The following is a 25,653-nucleotide window of genomic DNA, read 5'->3' as shown; positions in this document are numbered from 1 at the left end:
GTTGGCAATTGAGAATTTTCGAAATTTTCGAAAACACTGAAAATGTCTGCCAAATTCTATTGAGAGCCTATAACCTTGCTTCTCACTCCACTCCAGGTTGATATTGAAATAGTTATTTGATGCTTGTTTCTTTCATGACGATAATGGAATTATCACAATGGCTCTTTTTTTGCTATGGGTGTGTTCACACTTGACATTTGTTGATCTATGTAATACAGTAAACCTCGGATATATCGGATTCAATTGTTCCCAATGGTTTTGTCCGATATACGCATATAACGGATTTCGCTTATACCGGAAAATGTCCGTTTTACGCATATATCGGATTTATATCCGGTATATGCGTAAATCGGATTTTATCCGTTATAAAAAGGCACTTCCTTGACTATGTTTCCAATGTACCTGGACTGGGCAATGAAAAGAGACATAAGGTAATGAGAATTTAACTTTAATTTAAGCTAGGCCCTGTTACGCCCGTCAGGCCTACGTTATTTCCAATAGTGAGGTTAAGATCTCATTCACTGCTGTGCTAGTATTATTGACGTCACTCACTTTTATATTTGTCCTAAATCTGGAGCCAGGAGAAAGACAATAGCCAGTGACATCAACAAGATTAGCATAACGATGCGGCCATCCGATACGTATATGCGAGGGAAATTTAATGGAAATGCATTGGAACGGGACTGGAGATTTTGTCCGAAATAGGCGAAATCCGTTATGAAAAATCAGATATATGCAATGAATTTTTATTGGAAATGCATTACAGAAAAATCGGTTCTTTTTTATCTGTCCGTTGTGAGCGAATTTCCGATATATCCGAGTCCGATATATCCGAGGTTTACTGTAGTAGCTGAAGAAAGACACAGAAGACTAGGAATAATGTCACATGAAACAACAGTTTACACACTTTCTTCTCAACCTTCAGATTTTATTTACTGTCGAGGTCAGGATTTCCTTGCTAATCTTATGTGTCCACCACAGAGACCCTTCGTTGGCTGTCTTTGCGCCAGTCGGAAGCATCAAGGTTTGCGTGCCAACATGTAGAAATACTTGACCACCATGGTGAGCTCCGTGTCTGGCGAGGAGACCTGCATGGCGGCCAGCAGCCTGATAAAGGAGATGGCTTCAGGTCATTACAACGTACTGTCATGTCACACACTGAGAGTGCTGGACTGTGAATAGATTGCAGCTAATAATTAATAACAGCGCCGTAGTTTTTTAACCTTGGGTCATCGGTTTTTATCCTATTTCATCACCCCTCCATAAACTGGTCTTACTGTCCCTTCAGTAGGGCAATGTATATCCATTATCTTATCAAAGCCTTAAATAGCGGCAAGCTTTTCACGAGTAATAAAGCGGTCATTCACTGTAAACGGCAGCAGACCAGCGCAGACATCTCAGATGGACAGGAGGGGAGGAGTTAGTAAATATTCAATCACAGACAAGCTCAGGTGTTAATGTCTCACTTGCTCCTGATGTCGTCAGAAAGGCGTTTGGCCTCAGCGCCGTCTTGGCGCATCAGCTTCTGATAGCTGGAGAAAGTCTCTACCATGCCAATGAAACCGTCTACCGTCACCGTCCTGTTAACTCTCAGACAGCCATTCCTGGATGAAAAAAGGGAGTTTAAATGGGGAGAACAACTGGAACACAGATCGATATGACTGATAAACTCACCACTCTTTGTCCGGATAGGTGCAGGATTCAAACATGTCTAAGTAGATCTTCAAAGAGGAGGTGCCCAGATAAGGGTTTCTGAGTGGTAGCAGAGCTGTATAAAACTGAACATAAATAGAAATTGGAGACCAGAAAAACAAGAAGGCACTCAAATACCGAGGTACGGGCCATAAATTCCATAAAAAGGTATCTGGATCGGGTTGGAAGTGAAATAATGTGGACTGCTGTGTTCCTACATATATCTCATCAAGAGTGAATTTGTGCCAATTCAACGTTTACAATATGCCAAAAAAGGTGTTAGGAACGGAATATGTTCCACTGTGTTAGATACTTATTCAAAACAGAGTGAAATGAAACATTATACAGTTCCATCACAATTGTTAGGAATTGAATATTTTCCACTGTTTTTAATAAGTACTGGCAAAATATTCCATTCCCAACAATGGACACCCCAGTCTTAGAGGTTCCAATTTGCTGCACTCCTTATCTATGCACTACTTGCCGTACCCCCAGAGCTTTCTCTTCTTGATACCCGTCGAGATGATTTGAAAAATCACCTCATCACAGATGTTGTTCAGTGCACTTGTGGCACTGCCATACTCCAGCTCCATGTCCATAGTGTAGCTGAACAGGGCCAGGCAACCATTGGACTTCAGTATGCGGTCGGCCTCCGTCAGGAAGCGTGAGCGATCGAACCAGTGGGCCGCTGTCATGGCCGTCACAAGGTCAACTGTGCTCGACTCAAACGGGAGTTCTTCTGCAGGACACTGACTAGAGACGGGGGAGGAGGACAGTGTAGGGAGAGGTTAGAAAGTCTAGCGGAGAGCAACGTGAGGTTTCACCACCATGACATAGATATCCAGAATCTCCAGTACCAGTTTCAAGGGGCATCATTTGCCATAAAATCATTTGCCAAAAGGAACTGCAGTCCACCTGGTCAAGCCCTAATTTCGTCTCACCTGTAATTCACATTTGAGCAAAGACTGTTAGCCCGAGCCAACTCCAGCTGGGCATGACTAACGTCTGTCCCAAGAACCTGGTCGAAGAAGGGGGCCAAGAGTATGGTCCCCTTACCGTTACCGCACCCAACATCCACTGCAAGGTTGAATTTCTGTTGCGCCTAAATAGGATGACATTTAATGCAACTTGCTCAGAAGCTCCAAGGCAACCGAACTGAATTTGAATGTGTTGCATAACATCAGCCCATTGGCATGCGTTGACAAACATACCTTTGGTTTCATAAAGTCCATAATCCTGTTGATCATTTCTTGGGGAGTCACTCTGTAGTGAAGATAGGCTTTCACATGATCTTTTCCTTCATACATTCTAAACGCCATGATTCCCGCGGGAGCACCGGACTGATCCCCTTGCTCCTCCAACTTGACTCGTTTGCCAATGAAATGAGCCTTAAGAGTGGGTTGGCGGTTTCTTTTCTTTTTTGTTCTTCCTCCTGCATCTGTATTTGCATGAAAGCAACAGTAGATGGCAGTAGAAGAGCATGTATGTTGGTTTGCTCAAACGTAAGAGGTCCCAGACAAACAAAGTTAATGGGTTAAGTTAACACAAGCGGTCATCTGTGAAGCCATGGGGAAACAATGGATAGCCAACTTGTCCAATATTAAAAGTGTTGTTCAAACGCTGTAGTGTCCTTTATGCACCTTGTGTGAACAATACGATTTGGGTTAAAACTGCACCAAATATGCGCTCTTCTATTGTACAGTCACATCATCACCTCTCTGTGTTAAAGAGACGAGTGGAGGTAAATAGATTTTCAGACGTGTGATTTATTTTTTCAGTTCATTTGGAGCTACATACAAATATCATAAAATACCCCAAAAAGGGCATAAAGGGCTAAAATAATTCATTTATTTTAAAAGTGTGATTAATTTGATTAACATTTTTAATCATTTCACAGCTCTTGTCAAGAGGGCCTGAATTTTGATATGCATTTTTTATTTGCATTTTTCCGGATATTCCTCGGTTCGTCAGCACCTCCCGTAGCCTGACAAACATGCATTTGTGTTTTTGGTGTTTTGGGTAATTTCAGCATTTTTCTGTTGTATTTGCTTTTGGATGTTTTAACATGGCCCCGGCTTGACACCACAGTGTCGTGTTAGCGTGGTCTGCACACACTGGATGTTTTATATGAATATTATATATATATTGTGGCAGTCATGGGCCCCACAAGAGACAGCCAGAGGCGCTTCAGCTTGCTAAAAAAGAAGAGGCTCTTTAATTAGGCTAGAAACAACCAGCGTTGAACTATGCGTGGAATTAACAGGTGCACCACGAGACAGAACACTAACTTCAATAATGGCATGGACACAAAAATGACAGCACAACATGTAACAGGTAAGTACTACTACTATTATCGGGAATCATTAAAAAGGACAATACTACATTATATTTTTACATTTTTTTAAAGTAACATTTGGAATAGTTGAAATCTTTTTTTGTGGAAAACGCAGACTCGACCTCCAGCAGTCCATAGTTCAATTTGAGACCCCCGTCCTACAACATTTACGTGACTGCAGCATGTTCTTGTTTGTGTGTTCTTGGTTTTGGATAATTTCTGCGCCTGTGCAATACACCTTTAAAAGGCATCCTCTGCATTTGACAATGCCTGCAGGCTGATTTTCCTCCATTTCTCAACAATGTGAGCGTGGAGACGTGCCGGGTGCTGGGGGGTGGTGGTAGGAGTTAGATGGATGGTATTGAGTATCAAATCCCACTTCCCTCTGGAAATTTCAGGCGGTGTAAGAGCAGTTCTGCAGCTGCCCGCTCAAATGTGAGAATTTCAGGAAATTGTGAACAAGGCCAGCAATTTATTTTCCTTGTGATGTGAGTTCATTGTTTGCTTTCTCAAATCTTGATCCATTAAAGCTTCACTTGAGGTGCAAATATGAAAGGAAGGCCAGTAATCCTGCTCTGCAGCTGAGAGAGGTAAGTATTGGCTTTGATGGCAGAAATGGATTAAACAGATTATATTAAAGGCCAGTTTAATTGAACCAATCAATCCTGATTCTGTGCCCATAAGATAACTGATGAATGGGCGATAGCGTATATAGGTCACGGAGGGGTTTGGTTGATGGGGGTGTTGGGCGGTCATTTACACCGACGAAAGCACTTCTGAGTCCAAATCAAACAAATGGCGTCCACCAGCTATTATCTTCATCCTTTCTGACTTCCTCTTCGTCCTCTTTCGCCATCAAGTCTCCCAAGTTGAAGTCTGGAATAAACTTAAGAAGCTGGAATTCTTATCGCTGTTGGAAATGTACAGTTAACGACCTGTAAAATGCAACACCGCCAGGGCTTTTGTAAAGTGCTATGAGTACACTGCTTTTTACGACAAGCTCAGCGAGGCTTTGAATCTGAATGTCTGAAAAGCTGTCGGCGTTTTAACTTGCCCCCACCCTCTTTACCCTTTGCACCATTAGCTCCCCGTACACCTGTCTTCTCTCGCCACGCTCGTTATTGACGGTGTCCAGCTGAAAGCGAGCATGATAGCCCTGACCTTTCCATCCAACCTCGTTAGCGACGTGAATTCGTTAAGCTCTGATGTTTAATTAGCAGCGGGTTGGCAGTGAAGGAGGAGTCTGGGACCTCGTGGGCTTAGACACGGATCGATGGCCATCAGGGAGCTTTCAGGACTTTTTGCAGGCTTAGAATGCAACATGTGCACAAAACGACTGAAACTTTGGTCTTTATTGAATGCAGATTCATTGTGAACATGGAACATCTGCACAGTGTGTGTATGTCCAGTCTCAACAGCTAAGCTGCTTATTCTCTTTAGCCTTTCTTCCTGGGTGTGGTGGAAACAATGAATAGATTACTCTAGGGATGTTATTTCATATCTACAGGGCTCTGATAATACAAAAACTGTATTTAGAACGACATTAACTATGCTGTAACTACGAAAATATTCCATTTATTCATACTGAATCTAATACTGCGGTTGGGTCTGGATAACCAATGGACTGCGATAAAGGAGGGATCACTGTATAGAGCAGCTGCCACACCCCTCAAACGCCTGCAGCTCTATGCATTTAATCATATCCAGTTTTTGTCTGGTCTTGTTTGCCCAACAACTGTCTGGAGGCGATTCCAAGAAAGACGAGTGGCTCGACTTGTTTTGTATTTATCACTTTGCCCTCTGTCAGGCTTATTTCACGCAGAAGTCTCAATTATACTCATTTTACATTTTCCAACTGAAGGTCTTCGTGTCAACAAAATGGAGTATACAAAATGGACGTGTTTGCAAAGAAGAGGAGCCACTAAATGCTCTGAAAACACACACTGCAAACTGAGTGGTAGAAATCCCTGACAAGGCTGCTGAGAGACTGCACGACGAGGCTGATAGATGAAAGCTTGATGGGGATGCTTCTCTGCAACCGCGAGTGTGATTAGGCTTTAATTACAGAGGGCCATGGCGACATATTCCCTATAATTGGAACTATCGGTGCACTCAGATGCTGCTAAAAACCCACATGATCGCTTGTGCATTTCTCAGAAAAATAAATGAGAATGAGAATAATAAAGGAAGTGAACATGTAGGTGAACAATTTGCTTTTGATCCAAAATAATTGCTCAGGCCTGCTGCTGGAATGGCCTTTTGTTCTATGGATCTTGCCATAGATCCAACATTTTGAATTTGTACCCAGTGTATCCACCTAAACAGTAGCCTACTATCAACTTAGTGGTGTAGTGTTTCACACCTTTTGCTACGACGTGGCGGCCATTCTAAGGCGTCTTCAGCTGGGATGTGCATGAGCAGCTGGATAAGTGGTATTATAAATGGATGGATCAAAGAGTGTTTGTCTCTAACAGCGTGTTTATCAAGATGCTCTTTCAATTATTTGCACAATATTCCGCTTGGGATCTGTGGTGCAATAGCGGGATAACAAAGCGTGCTGTTGTGCTGCTGTGGAAGCCCCCCCCCCCCCCCCCCACACGCTGGTAATGTGGACGTGGCTTTACAGTGAACCCACGGCCGGCCTCATTCTTATCACGTTTAATGAAAACGACACGACCTTTATTGAAGAACAACTCCATCGTTTCTCATTCCACAAACGTGCTCCTGAGTCGGAGGCGGTAAGTTCAGTTAGGTAGATAACGCGTCTGTAATTACTGATAATAGCACATTAAGTTAGACAGATACATGTAAGCTTCCTGATGAGGGTGCCTGTTTCAATTAGTGAGTATTAAATGAGCCCCCAAAAAAAGGAAAAGAAACCCTGATGGGACTTCCTCTGTGCCAGACCCGAGGAGAATTAATACACTGCATAGGACCATTTAGCAGCGAGTAATTACTCCTTAATTAGCCATTAGTTATTCGATTACCCTTTTATCAGCTGGTCATGGTCAAAAGGCAAGAATAGCGGAGAAGTCGTCACCTTGTTTGCTTACTGATGTGATTAGACACGAAGACCAGATGCTTTCAGCATTTCTCGGATGCAGTCGGAATACATGATGCAAGGAGCAAAAAAAGGACAGATTGATTTAATTTCTGGGCACAACCATAAGTTCTCTTTGGTAAACGTGCTCTATTGTTGGCCATGTGGCTGAGTCTGCGATTAAGACCTGATAAGAAGGTATTAGAGGTGAAGTGAGAAGACGGACAATTAGGGTCGGGCATCGTTTCGATAGTATCAGATACCGGAGCCCAATTGGTACTTACAGAAGAAAACCTTACACATTTTTTCCAAAAATAATGCAAGGATTTTTTTGTGCACTTTAGCTACTTCACCACATACATCAAATAATGCGATGGCATTCCATCAGTCAAAATTTGCTTCAACATTTGGATTGAAATAACCTCTTTGAGAAAACTTCACTGACTTCTCCTCTACTGTATCCTGGCTGTTTCTCTTATGGCAGTCATGTTTCTTTCCTCGCAGGGACATGATTTTGTGTCGCTCAAAGCAAAGCACACGGATGAGTCGCTTAGCAACATCAACCCTGAAAGCAGCTCTTTCCGTTGGCAAGTCTTACAAGGTGGAATGAACCATTTTGCATCCTCTCACAGTGGGTGTAGGTAGTCTCAGACAACAGCCTTATTATTGAAGGATCACATCCATGCCTCCATCTGAGAGGAGAAGCCCAGGCTTCCACCTCCCGAGTTGCTTCATACAGCTCTTCCCGGCGAATCCCGGAAAGACATAGACCGAGGTCTCCTCCATATCGGACATTCACTGAACACCAGGAGGCATCCAGACCACTTGTCACCTCAACCGGTCTCTACCCTTTGTTTCTCCTGATTCTCACCTTATCTTTAGGGGGGAGCCCAGCCACCCTATGAAGGAAACTAATTTCAGTCGTTTATACCTGTGATCTTATCTTTTGGTCACAACCCAAAGTTTGTGACCATATTTGAGTGTAGGAGCCTGTATCAACCTGTAGATACAACCTATAAATTGAGAGCTTGGCCTTTCAGTCCAGCTCTTGACCACAACGGACCGATGCAGTGTTTCCATCACTGAAGATGCTGCACCAGTCTGCCTGGAGGTTTTCGCGTTCCGTGTGAACAAGCCAATACATTTATTTAATCTTACCATGTGGAGTACTGTTATTTTAATTGACATGTTTCAATAAAAGAAAACAATCTCTAAATCTTGAGGCACTGGCACACCATCCATTTTACCCCCACCTGCTTACAGGACCTCATTTGCACAATATTACCTTCCGGCACTTCTTGCACGTGGCTGCGTCTGCATGTTTTGAGCTGAAGTTCAACCAAACTTTTTAGCAGGTCAAAGCAACATGACAGTCATGACAGTTGACAATATCTCATTTTAAAAAAATGTTGCCCATCATCCACAATCCTCATGCGAGACACGTGTCTTTCTCTTTTCTGCGTGTAGTAAAGATATAACAACAGCTAAAAAGAAGCAGCTATGAATACATGTTGGGGGACGCATAATACATAATACGCCTATATAATGGTATCTATTGGCCTATAAAGTATTCTGAAAAAACTTCCAAAAAGCACCAACTGTGTTCCAATGATATAATGTGACCTGCATCTTAACCAAGCTACAGCAACATTGTCGTTATTATTATTAACATTGTGATGCCAAAGAACTGGGTTAATGGCACCTCACCACGCACTCGCTCACAGTGCCTCAGGCCACCACCAAAAGGTAACAAGGGGGGTACAGTGCTTGTTCGAGCTGCTGCTGCTGTGTGCAGCATGAATGTACCTGTAAGTACAATAAAGCCTCATTGGTGGCTTAAAAGGTGGCTTTTTAGGTGTGTGAATAGGTGCGTCCCATTCCTTGCTTGTGTTACACCTCTAGAGCACACAAAAAAGGAGGATTGTGGATGATGGGCAAAATAAAAAAAAGTGCAGTTCTCTTGTAAGTGGCATCCAAAGTATTGTGTCGTGACCTGGCAGTTATGAGGCTGTGAGTGAAAGTGTAAAGACCGGACCAGTGATTTGGATGAGAAGGGATAAAGCTTGTTTGTGCATGTTTAGAAGATAAAATTAAGTAATATATCAATAAATTATATATACATCTATAAAGTAAATGATATACGAGTAAAATAGTAGTCATAGTAATAGTAGTAGTGTTTGTTTTTCATTGTTTATAGACCACACACTCGACCTTTGGGGTTGGTGCTACAATAATAAATTCGACTTGGTCTTTGTGCACCCCAATTTTCACGATTTCTCTTATAATAAAAATTATGACTCGTTTTTATACAGAATTGCACTTTGGCACCATGAGGCTAAAGGTGTGAGTTCCAGCAATTTGATGAAGGTGAGAAATTCAATCTTGCCAGGATTATACAGTACATGAACAATAACTTTTCCATGAATAGTTATTTTGCTTTGTTTTTTGCATTAGAAATATGAATAGTCTCTATAAAATGTACACTTTTTCAGATTTATTGGATTTACATGATTTTCCTATGGGAAATATTACCTTGGCTTTACGGTTTGATTTTTGTCTGACCTTTTGGAACAAATTTATGATGAAAACTGAGGTTCCACTGTATGAAGTTATCACCAAAATGATGTTTTTGGTCTTGTTCCTACACTTTGTGTGAGCACTGATTCCATCATGACACACAGTTTCAGTAATGACATGGTTTTGTCACTGAACAGACCAGCCAGGAAGCATAAATACTCCATGCCAAACTGCGTCTACCATTTATTACACATAATTACATTCTTAAATAAAAAAACAAACAGTTCCTTGCATAGAGATAGTACAATACCAATTTAAAAAAAGGAATTATGAAACAAACCGGTAACAAAAATAAATCTTTCTCATTTTTCCATAATAAAGAACATTATCGTACTCATACATCATAATATACAAATGATAATCTTGAAACACTTTATACAGCAGAAAGAAACAGAGAAAGACTACGGAGGAGAAAGGAGGATGGTGGGCGGGGTGCAGGGGGACATACTGTATGAGCAGAAGGGCTTGGTATCTGATGGAGAGTGAGGGCGAGGAGGGGAAGAGGAGACGCCGGTAGAAAAAAAGGGTCTGATTTAAAATTCAGGAGAGATGCAGCTTGCACCTCAGGCTGAGCTAGTGTGTGTGTGTGTGTGTGTGTGTTCGCCTGCATGTATAGGGAGTGTCTGCATGCATGCAGGCGCTGAGGGCGTGCTTGCATGTATGTGCACACGTGTGTGTGTATAAAACAACAACTGTACAGATATGCGGTGGTGGGGTGGTGGAGGTGGAGGGGTGATATGCAAGAGTGGACAAAAAACATGATAGTGACTTTTTTCCAAAAATGAGTGCAAATACAGACAAAAGAATTACACACAGGCACAGCAGAATCGACAATCATTCTTTAAAATGACACAGTAGTGAACAGCAGAAACAAAATAAATTAAAAAAGTAAACATTCACATTTCAAACGTGTTCCGGTGTACAGGTGAGAAGAGGAATTAGTTGAGTCGATTCTAAACAATCCGATTTTTGGGGAGTATCCTGGTGTTCCAGTCCAGGGTTGTCCATGAAAACAAAAACCACATCGCCACACAACCATGAACACACATAGAGCTGCCACTGATGCTTCAAACCACTTCATTTTGCTTTGCAAGTTGAATCCACACCTGGACTGAACACTCGGGCTGCGTTCACACAGCAGGGTATTCAAAGCCCATGGTTTTATGTACATTACAAAAACAAATGTGACTTGTATTTGTGTGAAACGTGAACACAATGTGTCCGGGAAATGACCAAGCCCAGTCCTGGCACATTTGTGGCAACTGGAGTCAACATTTTTTGGGGAGATTAAGAAGGAAGACGGAATGAATTTTGCCAGTGGCAGTTGGTGGGTCACTGACACAGATTTCTGAAACTTTTGCCTCCATCTGTCAGTACCTTTCTCTAACTCTCACACGGCTTTTTGATTATGTATCGGCTGATGTATGCCACCTGTACGGCGACTGCGGTACCATCGGGTTTTCTATCCACATCCGAAAGAGCCTGGGTCCCACTGTACTTTTCACACTGAAAATATCGGATACAAGTTACATATGAAATAATCGGGGGTGACACTTTAGGGTATGACGCCCAATTCAGAATTTTGTTCATCGTCGCTCATTTAACGTGATCGTTCACATCACCAAAAAATATGTATATGTGTGGAATGTGAACTCAATGCATCCGGGGAGTGACACGCATGCGCACAAAAGTGTGTTTGCAGAGGTAGACATGGCCGATTCGTGGTCTCAGTCCTGCTGCACTTATGGCAATTTCAAGAATTTAGTGCAACTAGAGTAAACATTTTCTTAACAAAATGACTCCGTGTTCAAGATTAAGAAGGAAAATGGGAAGAATTTTGGCAATGGCAGTTTGTGGGGCACTTGCCGTGACATCTGTTCCGAGGAACGGTGGGACATTGACGTTGCGAGTTCAATCAGTTCCAAAACATCATCTTTTCGCCACTGACTGTCTATTTTGGGAATGAATTGTGACGTTTGCCATCTTTCAATGAACGATAAGTCTGATGTAGGCGACATCGACATTCAGACTGCTGTATCATCGGACTCACATCAGCTTTATGACCTCAATATGAAAGAGGCCTGGATTGGACTTGAAAAAAAATTGTCCTGTTGGCACTGACATGAATAAATCAGATACAGGTTGCAAAGAAAATGGAGACTGACCTGTCGTCTGAAAGTAGCGTTGGACTGCTAGCTACGAGTCGTACATAATGTAAATTCTGGATGATAAGCGACATTTTTTTCACATGAAAATAACTCCAGTACCCATGAAGCTTCGGGCGCAGAGTAGTAACGTGGATGAAAACATCATGTTTTGAAGTCTTTTGGAGCGATAGTGTTCTGATCTGACAAATCTTAAGTATGTTTGATTAAGTTTAGAATTACTCCTGCTTGGACTGTTTGAACCGAGGTTTATAGTGTGTATTTCTGTGTTACAACACGGACACCTGCGGTTTATAGGTGCACTCCATTGGCCAAAATTCACAGTCCTGTCCTAAAAGTGCCTCACTTGACTCAAGTCATCCATTCATCCATCCATTTTCTGTACCGCTTGTCCTCACTAGAGTCGTGGGTGTGCTGGACTCAATCCAAATTCCTAATCAAATGCAGACCGACAATTGTGTGAAGGATTGCAGTTTCAGTCAGCCTGAATCCTGGCATGGCCTCTGTTTTGTCTGTGCTCCCTGGTCGAAAGGCATTTCGCGGAGCTGGCGAGTGGGATTCAGGAGTCAGATCACCATGAACAAATGTGACTACATGTCTTTGTATCTAGAGGTCTTACTCTTTTGTCGTTTCAGGAGCTGATAGGGCAGTTATCTTTGCTGAGTGTGCAGATCTGCTCCTTCCTCTCTTCCTCTTCACTCTAGAAATCTGCTCTCCCGGCCCCCCTGCCGTTCCACCGGAACAATGCGTGACACAAGCCACCAGGCGTGACTTCCTAGTTTAACAATGACATGTAAAGTGGAAAGGTGTGGTTTTAACCGTAAGCGACCGCAACGGCGTTCTTGTGTTTTCAGATGCAAGTGCACAGACACATACACAGATACATTCACATTGATTCGGCGCCAATTGATTGAATTTGTCCTCCAACGAGTCCATTCTATGTCCAGCTGGAGATAAATCTCACAAGAAGTCATCAGGAAAGTCCTAGGTGATGCATAGGGCCTGATTTACTGAGACGGCTGCATTTTGAATGGAAGTCTGCTAAATTGGAAAAGTTCTGCATGGAGAGCAATCTGTTGGCTTGTCAGATGCCAATCACTCTCAAAGGCCCGAGAGATCATTTCAGGCATCTGCAGTTTGTATTTGGCTGCATCCATTCCCAAAGAGTTCTTCAGAATGGTCTATTCGGAACAAATAGGAGATCTTTGCTTAGAAACATATAGCCTTTACATACATAGCGATCCGATCCTGTCTGATGTGCTATTACAGTCAGAAAAATGCTTGGACTTGTGCCTCCCAGTCTGATGCACCGGGGCCTTACTTTTTAACAAAAGGTTTGTAAAGAGTCAATTGTGCAACAGTTTCAGCTCCAAAGAGCCACGCTGAGGAGCTGTTCGATCTCTCCGGATGTCTCCGATGCTTCGGTTCAACGGGAGATGGCCTCTCTTTCCTAGGAGTAGATTAGATGACCACATCCACAAGACACACCCTTTGGATGATGGCCATAGACCCGCACAGCTCTACAAATGGCCTCAGTCAACCTCCGCTGGCTGAAGCATGCTCCCATTGTCAAGTCTCCAAATCCGATTCAAACAAGCGCCATCGGGCCAAAATGATTCATAAATAGCTCCAGTTGGTAGGTGGGAGAGGTCAAATGGAAAAATCATATGAGATGATGTAACCTTTGACTGAACAGAAAGGCTGCAGCAACCCAGTGAGATGGCGTTGAGCTCAAAGGGGACCAAAATGTACAAGTGCTAAATTGGCTGCATGTGAAGCAATGCTGCATTAACATGCCTGACATTTTGTATTGCAAGGGAGGCAAAAGTCGGAAGTTGAAACAAAGAGCTGCCAACTAAAGGTCATCCATTCCGGGAAGCAAATGACACTGAATGGAGTCTTGTGTGACCCGTTTGTTGCCTGTCTGTGTTCAAGCCCGTGGTGTCATCAGAGATCCATACATCTGTGATTCTGCTCCCTCTCTCTCTCTCCCCTCATCCCTGCCCCCGTTGCCTTCAGACCTCTCCTCGAATGCCTCAGATGTGCCTCTTCATGTGCAGCGCCAGATGATCTGACCGTGAGAAACACCTGCAAACAACAGAGGGGGGAAACGGGCTGTTAGCTTGAAAGTGAGGCACGGCAAAGAGGTTTATTTAGTCAATGTTGCTAATGTAGCTGTTACGTAGCGAGCGCTGAGCCGTGGGCGTCGATGCAATTAGTGCGCATGTAGCAAATTCACAATCAGCATTTTCAGGTGCCTCTACTAATGATTGGAGCTGAGCAACTCCCGGCAGCAGACAAAAGACAAACTGTAAAACCCACAACGTGGCAGTTGAATGAAATGCGGTGTCGCAAAGGTAATAGCCTCATATTGACAGATGCATACATACGTACATACATATATACATACATACATACATGCATGCATTAATTCATTATACTCTCCACGACTACGGCAAGACGAACACTATTCTTGCTGAGTGTGTGCCCAACTAATGCCGCACTCCTGGGGGAGGGATGCAAGTGGTGCTTTCTTTTAGATAATTGCAGGCTGTATGTTCTGGTGATTAGTATGCTGGGGAATATTTCAGACATAGGGATGTTGAACATGCTGCTGGCATGATTCCATTTAAGTCTAAAAATAAACGTGAAAATTGTAACGCTGTTTTCTAATACAAGCCGAGTCGAGTGCATTTAATTGCAGATTTGAGGTCAACATAGTATATATTCTCTCTTCTCTTCGGCTTCAGCATTTCCATGCAAACACTGATTTTTTTATTGTGTTCTCACTCAGCGAAAATTAAGCTCACAGAAATCTAACTATTTGGAAAATCCTGGCTAAGCTTAAGTCTTTCCCAAATTCTGTGGAAACTCAAAGTCAAAAACCACAACAAAATTAACAAAACCTCAAGCTCCAACCACTGTAATGCATCTCATGAGCGACCTCAGCATACTTCATAAAGCCTCATTTCAGTTGGCACTAAAGCATAAACAGTGGTTATGCTTTTTTTTTGTAGATTTGTGTGGCTTTTACCAAAACCATTCTCAACATAAAGTGTTAAGAGAGCAAAAACTAAAGGTTACAGGTTGTAACATTTCACACAGTATAGTACATATATCTTTCCACGGGACAACTATAGAAAGGACACTTGGATCCAGTCATCCCTTGTTTATTGCAGTTAATTGCCTCTGGACCCAACCGCCATAAGTACATTTCCTCAAAGTAGGATTCACCATGAATACACCGAACATTTCCGTAGTTAGAGCATAGAAAACCCGTTTAAGACTTTAGTACTTTAGTATTCATTATTATAGCCCGGTAAACATGAAATAACACTCACATTAGACTAATGTGCTGGCTAAGGGATCACTGCAGGGCCATAAAAGACGACCGCTGTTCATAGCATATACTAAGCTACTGAGCTAACAGGTTAGCCTCCAATTTACTTGAGCTACACTTACAAAAGTATTTCAACCAGAGTGGAGAAGAAAGTCAAAGAAAGAAGCCAAAAACGTACCACTTCCACACGGAGTGGGAAGATGACATTTGGGACCTGCTATGGCTGACTACATGCACTGATAAGGTAATGTCTCAACAATGTAACATTACTGATGTCTGACCAGAATACATCATATGACTTATCTTTCAATCATTTTTGTACTAATAAAGGCCATAGTCAACCACAAAACACCGGCATTGGCACTGAGCTCGACCGCCTAACATCTGTGAGATAGCAAAGGACACTGAGGAAGTTCCTTTCCATCGTGGACAACAACCATCTTCCAATGCACAGCATCATCTCACAACAGAAGTGGCAGATTACTATCACTGTCCTGCTCCATGGAAAGACTGAGCACATCATTCCTCCTTCTGAAGGGATGGCTGTATACTTTAGACTAGACTAGACATACTAGACTGCAAGGCAGTATAGATTGTTATCCACTGAAATTACTCAACACACCACAATTATTGTCTGAAAAGACTGCCACACAAATTCTGTCTTGCCGATATAGTCACACATTGTGGCCGTGTCATGGTCTGGGACTGCATGAGCTGTGGTTAATCGGGGGAAGCATAAATTCCAAACGGTACTGTGACATTCAAAAGGACAATGTGATCTCCTCCTTTCGAAAACTGGACAAGGCGTCCAACATCCACTAAGTTAGTGATGCCACCATGGCGTGGAAGAGGATTCCAGGAACATCCTGTGTAGCTCTGGTGAATTGTGAGTTGTACTCGAGTGATGGGATTTTTGTCTCATTTTTGTTGTTGTAGTTTATACTGATTTGGTCCCGAAAAACATCAAAGCTTTTCTTTCCTGCTGTTATTTTCCTCAACTTTCCAGCATGTAGTCTGAAATTATGTATCACCATTCATTCTCTGCTGTCACGGCATAAATCAACTGTCTAATCAATCAAATGCATTCGCACTTCCTTGTTCACACTGACGAACAGGCAGACATAACGTGTGATGACACCTCTCATTTGCCAACAAAAATCCCTGCTGGAAACCATGCTTAACAGTTCCCCAATGTTCTTCATGAAAGCGGGGTTGAACTATGTGGAATGTGTTTGAATCAAGACGAAAAGCTGAAAATTGGCAAGCCTTTTCCAACCTGTTTGCTAATAGATGTTCCTGTGACATCAGGAATTTAGTGGCCCAAAAAAAAAAAACACAACAACCTGGGAGGAGTATCACTAAGATAATCCTAACCTGTTTTTCCAGCGATCGTGTCTGCCATTTGTGTGTCTACTGACACCTTGTGACCAGTGTACCGCATATCACAATTTCAATGTGTCTTCTTTGTTTGTATTTTAGCTGATTTAGCTATTTTTCTGCCTGAAAACGCTTCATTTAGTCAGCAAATATGTATAATTTGCTCAAGTATGCATACTTTGATTTTTACTACAGGTCGTATTCAACCACAAAACAGCAAGATTTAAAATTATTATATTCATATAGATGTGATATTAGAACCGTGAATTTGAAATTCTTCATTTCATGATTTTACTGCAAAATTACAGTGTTAAAAACAATTTTGGGTGTTAGGAATGAACCTACACCACAATAACAGGACTACTTTATTCTCTTATTCTGCCTTATTCTGCTGTGTGCTGACAATCATTGCGGCACAAGTGCCTTTCGTTATCTCCTGCTTTGGGCTGACTTGCTGCTCGGTGCCTCATGGCATCGTGCCCCCTTGTGTATAACCCCCCCCCCCCCCCCCCCCACACACACACACACACACTGATCGTGGGGGCCTATGCATGGCACATGTTCTGCGTGAAGGCAGGGGTGTCCCTGCTTATGACATTACTAAGACGTCTTTTTTGTTAGACTAAGGTCCATGACTGTTGACCCTGGAATTAATCTTTTCTTATGGGAAAAAAGTGTCCCAGAAATGATACGGAGCCACTCGTTGTTTTCGGATGAGCTTCAAAAGTCTGCAACTAAGACCTCTATGGGCCTGGCGTTAGGTAAGTCATTAGTCGTCTTGGCTGATCTTCAAAGGTAAGAGTGGGTTTTGTATTTAGATGCTATTCAGTGGTTGTTAAAACATGCAGAAAAATATTTTTTATATTCCATTATAATGTGAAAATAGCACTTTTTAACACGTCTGACTGCTTCTTTCCAGTAAGACAGAGAGGGCTGTCAGGATGAATCAGTGTTTGGCCGAAGGGCGGAGTTCCACCAGTCATCTGTTCCTGTCACACCTGCATGCATATGTGTGTGTGTGTGTGTGTGTTGCTTCTTTTGCCACTGTGTTGCAAACACGTGGGAAGAACAACTTAGGAGACACTCAAGGGTGTTTTTGTGTGTGTCTAGGAGCAGCAAGACAGATGGTAAAGTATGAGTCACGACTTGGGGGCACGACACCAGCTGGCACACCATGGTTCTTTCAACCCCCCATCACCACTCATCTCCCAAAGCACACTCCGACCCATCCTCGATCTTGTCTTCTCTGTTTCCCCTCTTCCTTCATCACAGTAGGATGTGCGCTGGGCCCGAGGGGTCGGGCGCTGTGCAACATGACAGAGATGAGCCCAAATTAGGGATGCGCCTGCAGGGTGGTGGTGGTGGCGGGAGGGCTCGGATGGGGCGAGGGTGGTGGGGGGACTGGAGGTGGGGGTTTACTGTACTTACAGTCTTTCCAGCTGAGACCTGCTGATGACAGATGCACTGACGACCATGAGACTCTCATCAACATAAGGATGCTTTCAGTTGATCCCCCCCCAGTGGAAAAAGGCTCTTATTGTCCTACGACGTGCTGATACTCACGATGTAAAACGGCCTAATTTATTGTCACATTTGCAGCATATGCACATAATACTGTTGACTAGTCTTATCTAACAATGCAGTTATTTTTCAATATAGTCATTGACACTGATATACGGGCCAATATGGCCCCATAAAACGGGCTTTATGACGCTGCAGATGCTTTACAGCTCTCTCAGATTTATACTGTTGGATGCGCAATTCAACCGGATCACAAAAATGACCTTTCCATCCAAGAAGCCATTCCCCAGAAGACAAAATTGCTGCGAGATCCCTGAGGTGTCAGCAAGGGTCCTATCACAGACAGAGGCTTGTAATTAAAACAGGGCTAAAGATTTTTGTGTCACAGTCGAGCCTGATCTTTTTATAGCGAATAATGGCCCCTGAATGCCTGATGACTTCGCCCAGCCGGGCTGCAAATTAACATTTTGCTTGTGTTTCATAATTAAACAGGGGGCTGTGGTGACTAATTAAGGTGGGGATTCAAAATTACAAATTACGTCACGTCATCACAGAATCTTTGCTTCAGATCAAAACATCTTATGCCTTTTCAATAGCGAAGCATGGAGAGAAAGATGAAAGTGAGCACAAAATAAAGCTTAATTCCAGGGCCCTTCACCCATCTGGCAAATAATTAAATATTTAGGCACTGAATTAACGTGTGGGGCATACTGCTTAGCTGGTCAGTTCACTCTGCTCAAGGACGCTTGGGATCAGGGCAGCACACAAGGTTTGCTGGGTTGGGCTACAGCTTGAGGCTGTATTTACAGCAACACACTGACCTGTATTTTGGATCATCCTGGGCATCAGAGAGATCACCACAAATACAAAATAAGGCATCATCCACACAAACAAGCAACAGTCAAATTCAGTGTGTTAGAAGAGCTGTTAGACATCATACACATGAATTATGGGCCTGCAAAGCACAGCGTAGCAGACCATTCTACAGTATCGGTCCTCATACTTAATTATGGGCCTGCAAGCATGGTTAAATCACTGGACAGGTCATGATCGCAGATAGTGTTCCATTTATGGTATGTAACATTTTGTGCAATTTCATGGTGATGGAATGGACAAGCCATTAGCCACTTGATTATGAACCCTTAGCCCATATTGTGCCCAAAGTGTTATATGACGTTATATGGATGGGTCTCGATGAGGGGAGGGGCCTTATTTATTTACTTTTAGTCTTTTAGCCTCAGGAACCTATCCTTCAGGCCATACCGTGTATATCCTACAAGCAACCAGCAAGGATACAAAGCCAGGTCAGAGGTAAGCAACAGACAGGCCCATTAATATTTTCCGCAGACATTTTTTCCATTTTGATGTTGCAATTGAAATGCAATCAAAAGAGTCGTGTTAGGGGACAGTTTGTGAATGATGGCTTATGTTACATGAGCAATCCTGCCTATGCGCTCCCCAAGTGGGCCAGCAATCTTCTTGTCATCCCCCTTGATTAAAGTCAAGCTCCACACACTCCAACATGTAACATGGCATGAGAGCGGCAATTAACACTTTGAGTGGCACAAAGAAAAAGGCTAAATTGTGTGTGTGTGCTGCGGGATACGAGTGATTGGGGTGCTTTGACAGACCTGTCACAGTGGTTACACTTGAAAGGCTTGGCACCGGTGTGTTTGCGGTAGTGCCTCGTCAGCTCGTCGCTCCGGGCGAATCGCCACTCGCAGCCTTCCCATGAGCACTTGTAGGGCTTCTCACCTGCATGGGGGGGGGGGGGGAGAAAAACACCTGTTTCATTCACAATAAAATGCTAGGCAAACACACATAACTCTTTGGTTTTAACCTCGTGCTGAAATAATCGTGCTAAGGGCAAACGTGCCAACGGTCTTTCATTGGTTAACTCATGTACTTTACCTCCCTGAGTAAATATACGGATACAGGTTGTTTAGATGGGTGACAGATCCAGATACAGCTAGTGGTGTACTCACTCATCCCTAAGCATTACATATGCTAACGATGCTAACTAAGGTGATATCACCCAAAGATCCCACTCCACGGTATACTAAGGACTGTCGTTTGACCCCACAAAAGAGCGAAACCATCACACTGGGTCTCACAAAGTTGTCAGACTAGAGCTGTCCTTTCTAGTCTAACTAGTGTTTGTCCCACCAATTCTTTGAGCATGGAATGATGAAGTCTGCTCAAATGAGGGCCAAACATCTTCTAAGACAACCTGGACAGTCTGGTTGTGATTGATTCAATGCCCTGAGAAAAGTGTATTGGTCAATTTCTTTATTTTTGTTGTAGATTGAAAATATTTGGTTTTGACATGAACAAATGAATATGAGACTCAACAGCAACATTTCAGCTTTTATTTCCATGTATCTGGCTTGGATCAACAGCTTAAAAGATAACTTGTGTTTGAAGCTGCCTCATCAGTCAATAAATAAAATAAACCGTCAATACTCAGTTTCAGATTGGTAGCATAGGTTTTTCCTGTGTAGATTATATTTATAGGTGAAAACAACATGAAAACCGTAGAGTAGTCTATGGATGAAGCTAAAAGAAGATGGAAACGTAATCTGAAATATTACACAAACATTAACCATAGACAATAAGTGTAGTACTAGAAGTAACAGATTGTTGCTGTTCTTCTTCATGAAGAAGTACAATGGCTACATCATCAAGAAGAATAGCAAGGCCAGGCTGAAATTCCAAAAAGGAGCCTGAAAAGGAGCCTAAAAAAAGGCAAAAGTTTCTTGGTGGGATGAATTTTTGACCTTTTAGTATGGTTAGTGATCTTTAGTCGAGCTCTTTAAAAATGGGCGCATAAACAAATATGCGGCTTTTATTGTACTTTTGCGGTGTGGGAAACTGGAGGGCAAGAGTTGCAGTTTTCACTGAACCTGCAGACGACCATACATACCTAAAAAACGATTTAGAAGGAACGGGACCTGACTTACATGTTTTTAGGACTATGAGGGCAAAGTATGCGCGGTGAACCCGTACAGTGGCTTTGATTCCAACCTGAAACATCTTTCAGTGTTCATCACTGTGCTGCTGTGCTGCTTATTAATTATCAATAAGATAAAAATAAGAACTACAGAAGAAGCAATGACACATATCCTTCCTGCTCCACTTCTCAGAAACACTCCGAACAGCAGGTCTGGGCCATCCGGCTCCGGTCAATGAACCCCCGGGAGACAGGGATGCCTGACTGTGTTGCCTAGCAACGGCGCTGAGGGGGGAGGAGTGTGTGGATGCTGGGTGCATGCAACATGAGGAGGCAGTAGTCAGTGCAGCTGCCTAGATCTGGCGACGGCACGGCGCCATGCCACCGGCCAATTACCAGGCACGCCGGCAGAGCACGGAGGCAGTTGCTAAGCAACGGTAACTGTAGAGACATACAGGGCAAAGGGGGAGTGATAGTGAGAGGTGGTAGCGGTGGTGGTGCGGAAGGAAAGAGGAATGGGGGGCACTGAGAGACCAGAGCCTGCAGCAATAATAACCACTCAGCTACCAAATCCTCCATGATACGCTGCCCCCCGTTGCCTGGCAACACAGCCCCCTCCCCCGCTCTTTTCTTTCTCAAGATGCCCTCGTACAGACAGACAAGTGCGCACACATAAATACACATGCACGCATATCTGGTGGGACCGGGTGCCAGTCGGTAATCGAATCCATTGCATGAACCCAAACTCTGATCATCTTCTGTTCCGTGTGGATGAATTTGCCTGTAAAACACGCAGCACTATATTGGTTTTCATTATTAATTTGTTCCAAAAGCTTTGACAAAAATCAAAATGTACTCTAAGCGAATAAATTTTTCCGAAATAGGAACGTACATAAAGTGAAGACTATAAAGTGAGACACACAAAAATACAATTTATAGAGAAAAATAGTATTTTTACATGCAGAAAACAATGCAAATTAGTTAGTGGATGGAGCCATTATTGATATGGACTTCCTGTACATCCTGACGGGATCGAATTCAATAGTGTTTCTCACCTTATTGACTTTCTTTGGTGCTATCATGAGTTATTTTCCAACCATAATTTGTTTGGGCATCCCATTTTACCCACTGATACAAACAGACCCAGTTGCGTGCCACATTGTGTGACAACATTTTTGGTGACAACGAGGGCGAGTGAAAACTGAGGTTTCACTGTCATAGATTACATTGGTGATGATTTCATTTCCCATCAATACATAAATCACCTAAATAATAACCATCTCTCTTGTTAAAATGTGTTTCGGCATGTCGGGCTGTCCAAAAGCTTTTTCCCTTTCAAAAGCCTTGTGTAGTAATCAAATAGGCAATTATACAGTTCGCATCCGTAATCTGATAACTGGGTGTTTCCTGATTCACAGTAATCTTATTATGTGTAATCTGTTACTTCCAAATGTTTTCCCCACCCCCCCTCTCTCGACATACACACGCACACACATATAGAGAACATACTCCAGCCTCTCAGGTGCCAGTGTTGATCTTAATTGCATTCCCTCCATTAACTGGAGCCAACGCTGGGCATCTGGGTCTCAGAGGTCATTAGAGAGGCTCTCAGAGAGCGTTTTACAGGCTCCGACCAGCAACCACCACTTCAGCCTTTGATATGAGTGAGAAGGAGAGCTTTTGGGGGGAGTCGGGTCAGGGCTGCATGGCGCTAGGAAGATGAGAGATGGTGCAGCATGTTAAAGACTGTCATAAGAGAGTTGGCTCCAATCCTCGCATACATATCAAAACGGCAGTTTGTCTCTCAATAAACTGCTTTAAAATGGTCATGTAAGAAAACATAACTGCATGCTGACATCATTTAGCTGCTGATGACTTTCCCAGAAACCCGGGGAGTGACCATGGAAATGATGACGGGAGCAATAACCTTGACAACCACAACACAAACCGTCATGCTTTTGTCCCGGTTTTGCAGCCCAAAACCAAGATGTTGGCATGGTTACACACTAATGTTGACCCGAACTGATCCTGAACATTGGAAGTCCATGTGTTTAACAGGTTTGAACCACAAGGGAGTCATGTAAACCGCAGTATTTCGGGAAGAAAGTCAGAGGAGAGGAGCAATGACGGTGATGAGGATGTCAAATAGGAGCCAGAGGAAGACGAGGGAGAATGAGTCGGGTGGCCTTGTGTTTCAGCTATTCCCTCAACTTGCCCGCTATCTAATTGTACCATTCCTTATCTGTCATAAGCCTATTCACAAAAAAGTCGACAGGGCAGCGCCATTCCATGCCGCCCCATCCAATTCCAGATTAAATCGTCGTCTTTTCTCCAGCGGTAATTTATGGAAATAACACGTAAGAAAAAGAGGATTTGAGTAATGACATCTTTAAGCGTGTCAGGATAATAGCACTGTGAATGGGGGAGCCCGGCGCACCGCTGTCGCTACATGAAGAGGGTCGCTCTCTTGTTCCCTCCCTTGTGTCGCCTGCCTTGCTTGACTCTTGGTTCACTCTTAACACACCTCTCTTCGACTGCTCCTTCACATCGAGAGGAGCCATCTGAGGTGGCTCGGGCATCTCGTCTGGATGCCTCCCTGGTGAGGTCTTCTGGGCATCTCTGTGTGGAGTTTGCATGTTCTCCCTGTGCGTCCGTGGGTTTTCACCAGATACTATGGTTTCCTCCCACATTCCAAAATACCCATAGAATGTGAGCGTGAATGTTTGTTTGTCTATATGAACCCTGTCACTGGCTGGTGACCAGTCCAGGCTGCACCCCGCCTCTCGCCCGAAGTTAGCTGGGTTAGGCTCCAGCAGATCCCCGCGACCCACGTGAGGATAAGCGGCATAGAATGGATGGATGAAGTTCAGAACACTGTGCCAAGCTGCTATGATGTCACTGACTGTCTCCATCCTGCCTACACAACCTCCACCTCAAACACAACGCAAGCCACATTTCATTCTTGGACATCCAAGCGATGCTGTTGCCCTGACATACGTGCCATGACCTGCCTCCATAAACCGTTATGTCTCCAACATATTTGTAGTTTCAAGATGATTACAGCACCTGCAAAATGTGGCCAGTCTCTGACCTAGACCTGCAAGAAGCTGGGAGGATGAGGGACTGGAAATAAAGCAGGGAATGGCAGGCGGCCTATCCAGGTCAATCCATCCATCACTGAGCCGTTACTCAGACGGAGGACAGCTCACCGACAGTGGTCTGAGTGGTTTGGGATTGAGATGGAGGAGTGAGAGAGTTATGGCAAAAGGACCCTCCCCCTCTCGGTGACAGCCTTGTCACTGTAGGCCGGGTTTGGGTAGAAAGAGAACATTTTCTGGGTTTTTTTTTCAGTGGTTCCGGAGGTGGAACGGGTCATTCAGTAAGAAGAGGGTTGGTGATTAAAATTCTGCTTCGTCCGCCCCAGTCATCAATGCTGTGTTCTTATCAAGACACTCCACCCACTTTACCCTCAGGTTGCGCAAACAGGGATGCTTCACTGAAAAAGATGCCATTATGAGATGAACATGCGAGAAGAGTGAGGGTAAGTGCTAAGGGTAAGAGATAGGGTGAGGAGCTTGGTCATGCCAGGCCGGGAGGAGATCCCGGCACAAACCTGCAAACTGAACTAAGGAGAACGAGGAACTATAAGAAGTGACCAGGAAGTCTGGCCTTTCCTACTGACATTGCTCTCTCGGACCAAGATAAGCAGAGGAGAATGGATGGGTGGATGTGTGACGATAGCAGGAGGATCAGACATCTAAAATATCTTCTGAATGCAGACAATCCTCACCTGTGTGTGTCCTCTGATGGGCCTTCAGGTGGGAGCTCTTGGTGTAAACCTTCCTGCAGCCATTGAACTGACAGCGGTGGATCCGTTTCTTGTTCTCTGGCAGCTCGCCCATCACGCACGGTACTCCCTCGTCTTCCTCCTTCACCCGGACCGGAAGTGAGTGTGCTGCCACCAGCCGGGCCGCACTGAGTCCCACCTTCCTGGCCACCAGCTTGAGGGTGAGCGTCCCATCAGTGGAGGATGTCAGCGACGGGCTGGGTTTCACAAGGTGCCGGCCCAGTTCCGGGGACGAGGGTGGCGTCAGGGACGTAACTGCACTTAGCTGGGCTTGGTGAGCCCCTTCAACCCCTTCTGTTGCTTCTGGGCCCTTTGGTTCTCTTTTTATTGACGCGGTGAAAGTGAAGTTTTTGCGTGTGGGGCAGAGTATCACTGTTGGTGGGCTTGAGGGCTCAGGTAGGCTGGGGTGCAAGACATCTGCAAGTTCTTCCTCGCCATCCTCCTTCAGGTAGGCCGGGGTCAAGAGGCCGTCCAAGTCCTGGTCAAAGAGCTCTGACAGACGCTTGGGCTCTGTCTGCAAATAACGCTCCAGTTCCAGGCAGGTCTGGAAGACACAAAAACAGAACAGTCACTCTCTAATTCCACGTGACAACATCCATCATCAAATACGCCATCATGCACCGTTGGGAAAACCTATGCAGCATCCTCGACTCACTCGCTCTCACACATGGCCAGAAATGTCTTCCAGTGCTTACAGGCTGATTGACTGCTTGGGTTGAGGAGATGTTCTAAAGTGCACGGAACACCTATCAAGCAACATTTCATTGAGCTTTGACAAGCGTGCATACACCGGCTTCTAAGCGAGCCAA

General features: G+C 43.9%; 2 protein-coding genes across 2 annotated transcripts in view; both read right to left on the bottom strand.

Moving 5' to 3' along the window:
• Positions 1-889: 889 nt before the first annotated feature.
• On the bottom strand, positions 890-3,145 carry LOC131104558 (putative methyltransferase DDB_G0268948). The gene is made up of 6 exons (XM_058051870.1): positions 2,904-3,145; positions 2,634-2,794; positions 2,232-2,445; positions 1,675-1,778; positions 1,467-1,604; positions 890-1,107 (listed from the first exon to the last, which is right to left on the bottom strand). The coding sequence occupies exons 1-6, from the start codon at positions 3,009-3,011 to the stop codon at positions 1,020-1,022; spliced, it is 813 nt and encodes a 270-aa protein (XP_057907853.1). The 5' UTR covers positions 3,012-3,145; the 3' UTR covers positions 890-1,019.
• A 6,685-nt stretch (positions 3,146-9,830) lies between these two features.
• LOC131104738 (Krueppel-like factor 7) overlaps positions 9,831-25,653 on the bottom strand; it is a 31,636-nt gene continuing 15,813 nt past the window's right edge. The window contains exons 2-4 of the mRNA XM_058052235.1: positions 24,788-25,388; positions 19,679-19,802; positions 9,831-13,897 (exon numbers count right to left, since the gene is read on the bottom strand). Of these exons, the coding sequence (XP_057908218.1) occupies positions 13,846-13,897; positions 19,679-19,802; positions 24,788-25,388 (777 nt within the window). The 3' untranslated portion in view covers positions 9,831-13,845. The remainder of the gene's footprint in view (positions 13,898-19,678; positions 19,803-24,787; positions 25,389-25,653) is intronic.

The sequence above is a fragment of the Doryrhamphus excisus genome, chromosome 16, assembly GCF_030265055.1.
Source record: "Doryrhamphus excisus isolate RoL2022-K1 chromosome 16, RoL_Dexc_1.0, whole genome shotgun sequence".
Lineage (NCBI taxonomy): Eukaryota > Metazoa > Chordata > Actinopteri > Syngnathiformes > Syngnathidae > Doryrhamphus > Doryrhamphus excisus.
The sequence above is the reverse complement of the archived record's forward strand: the minus strand, read 5'-3'. Positions and strand labels throughout refer to the sequence as shown.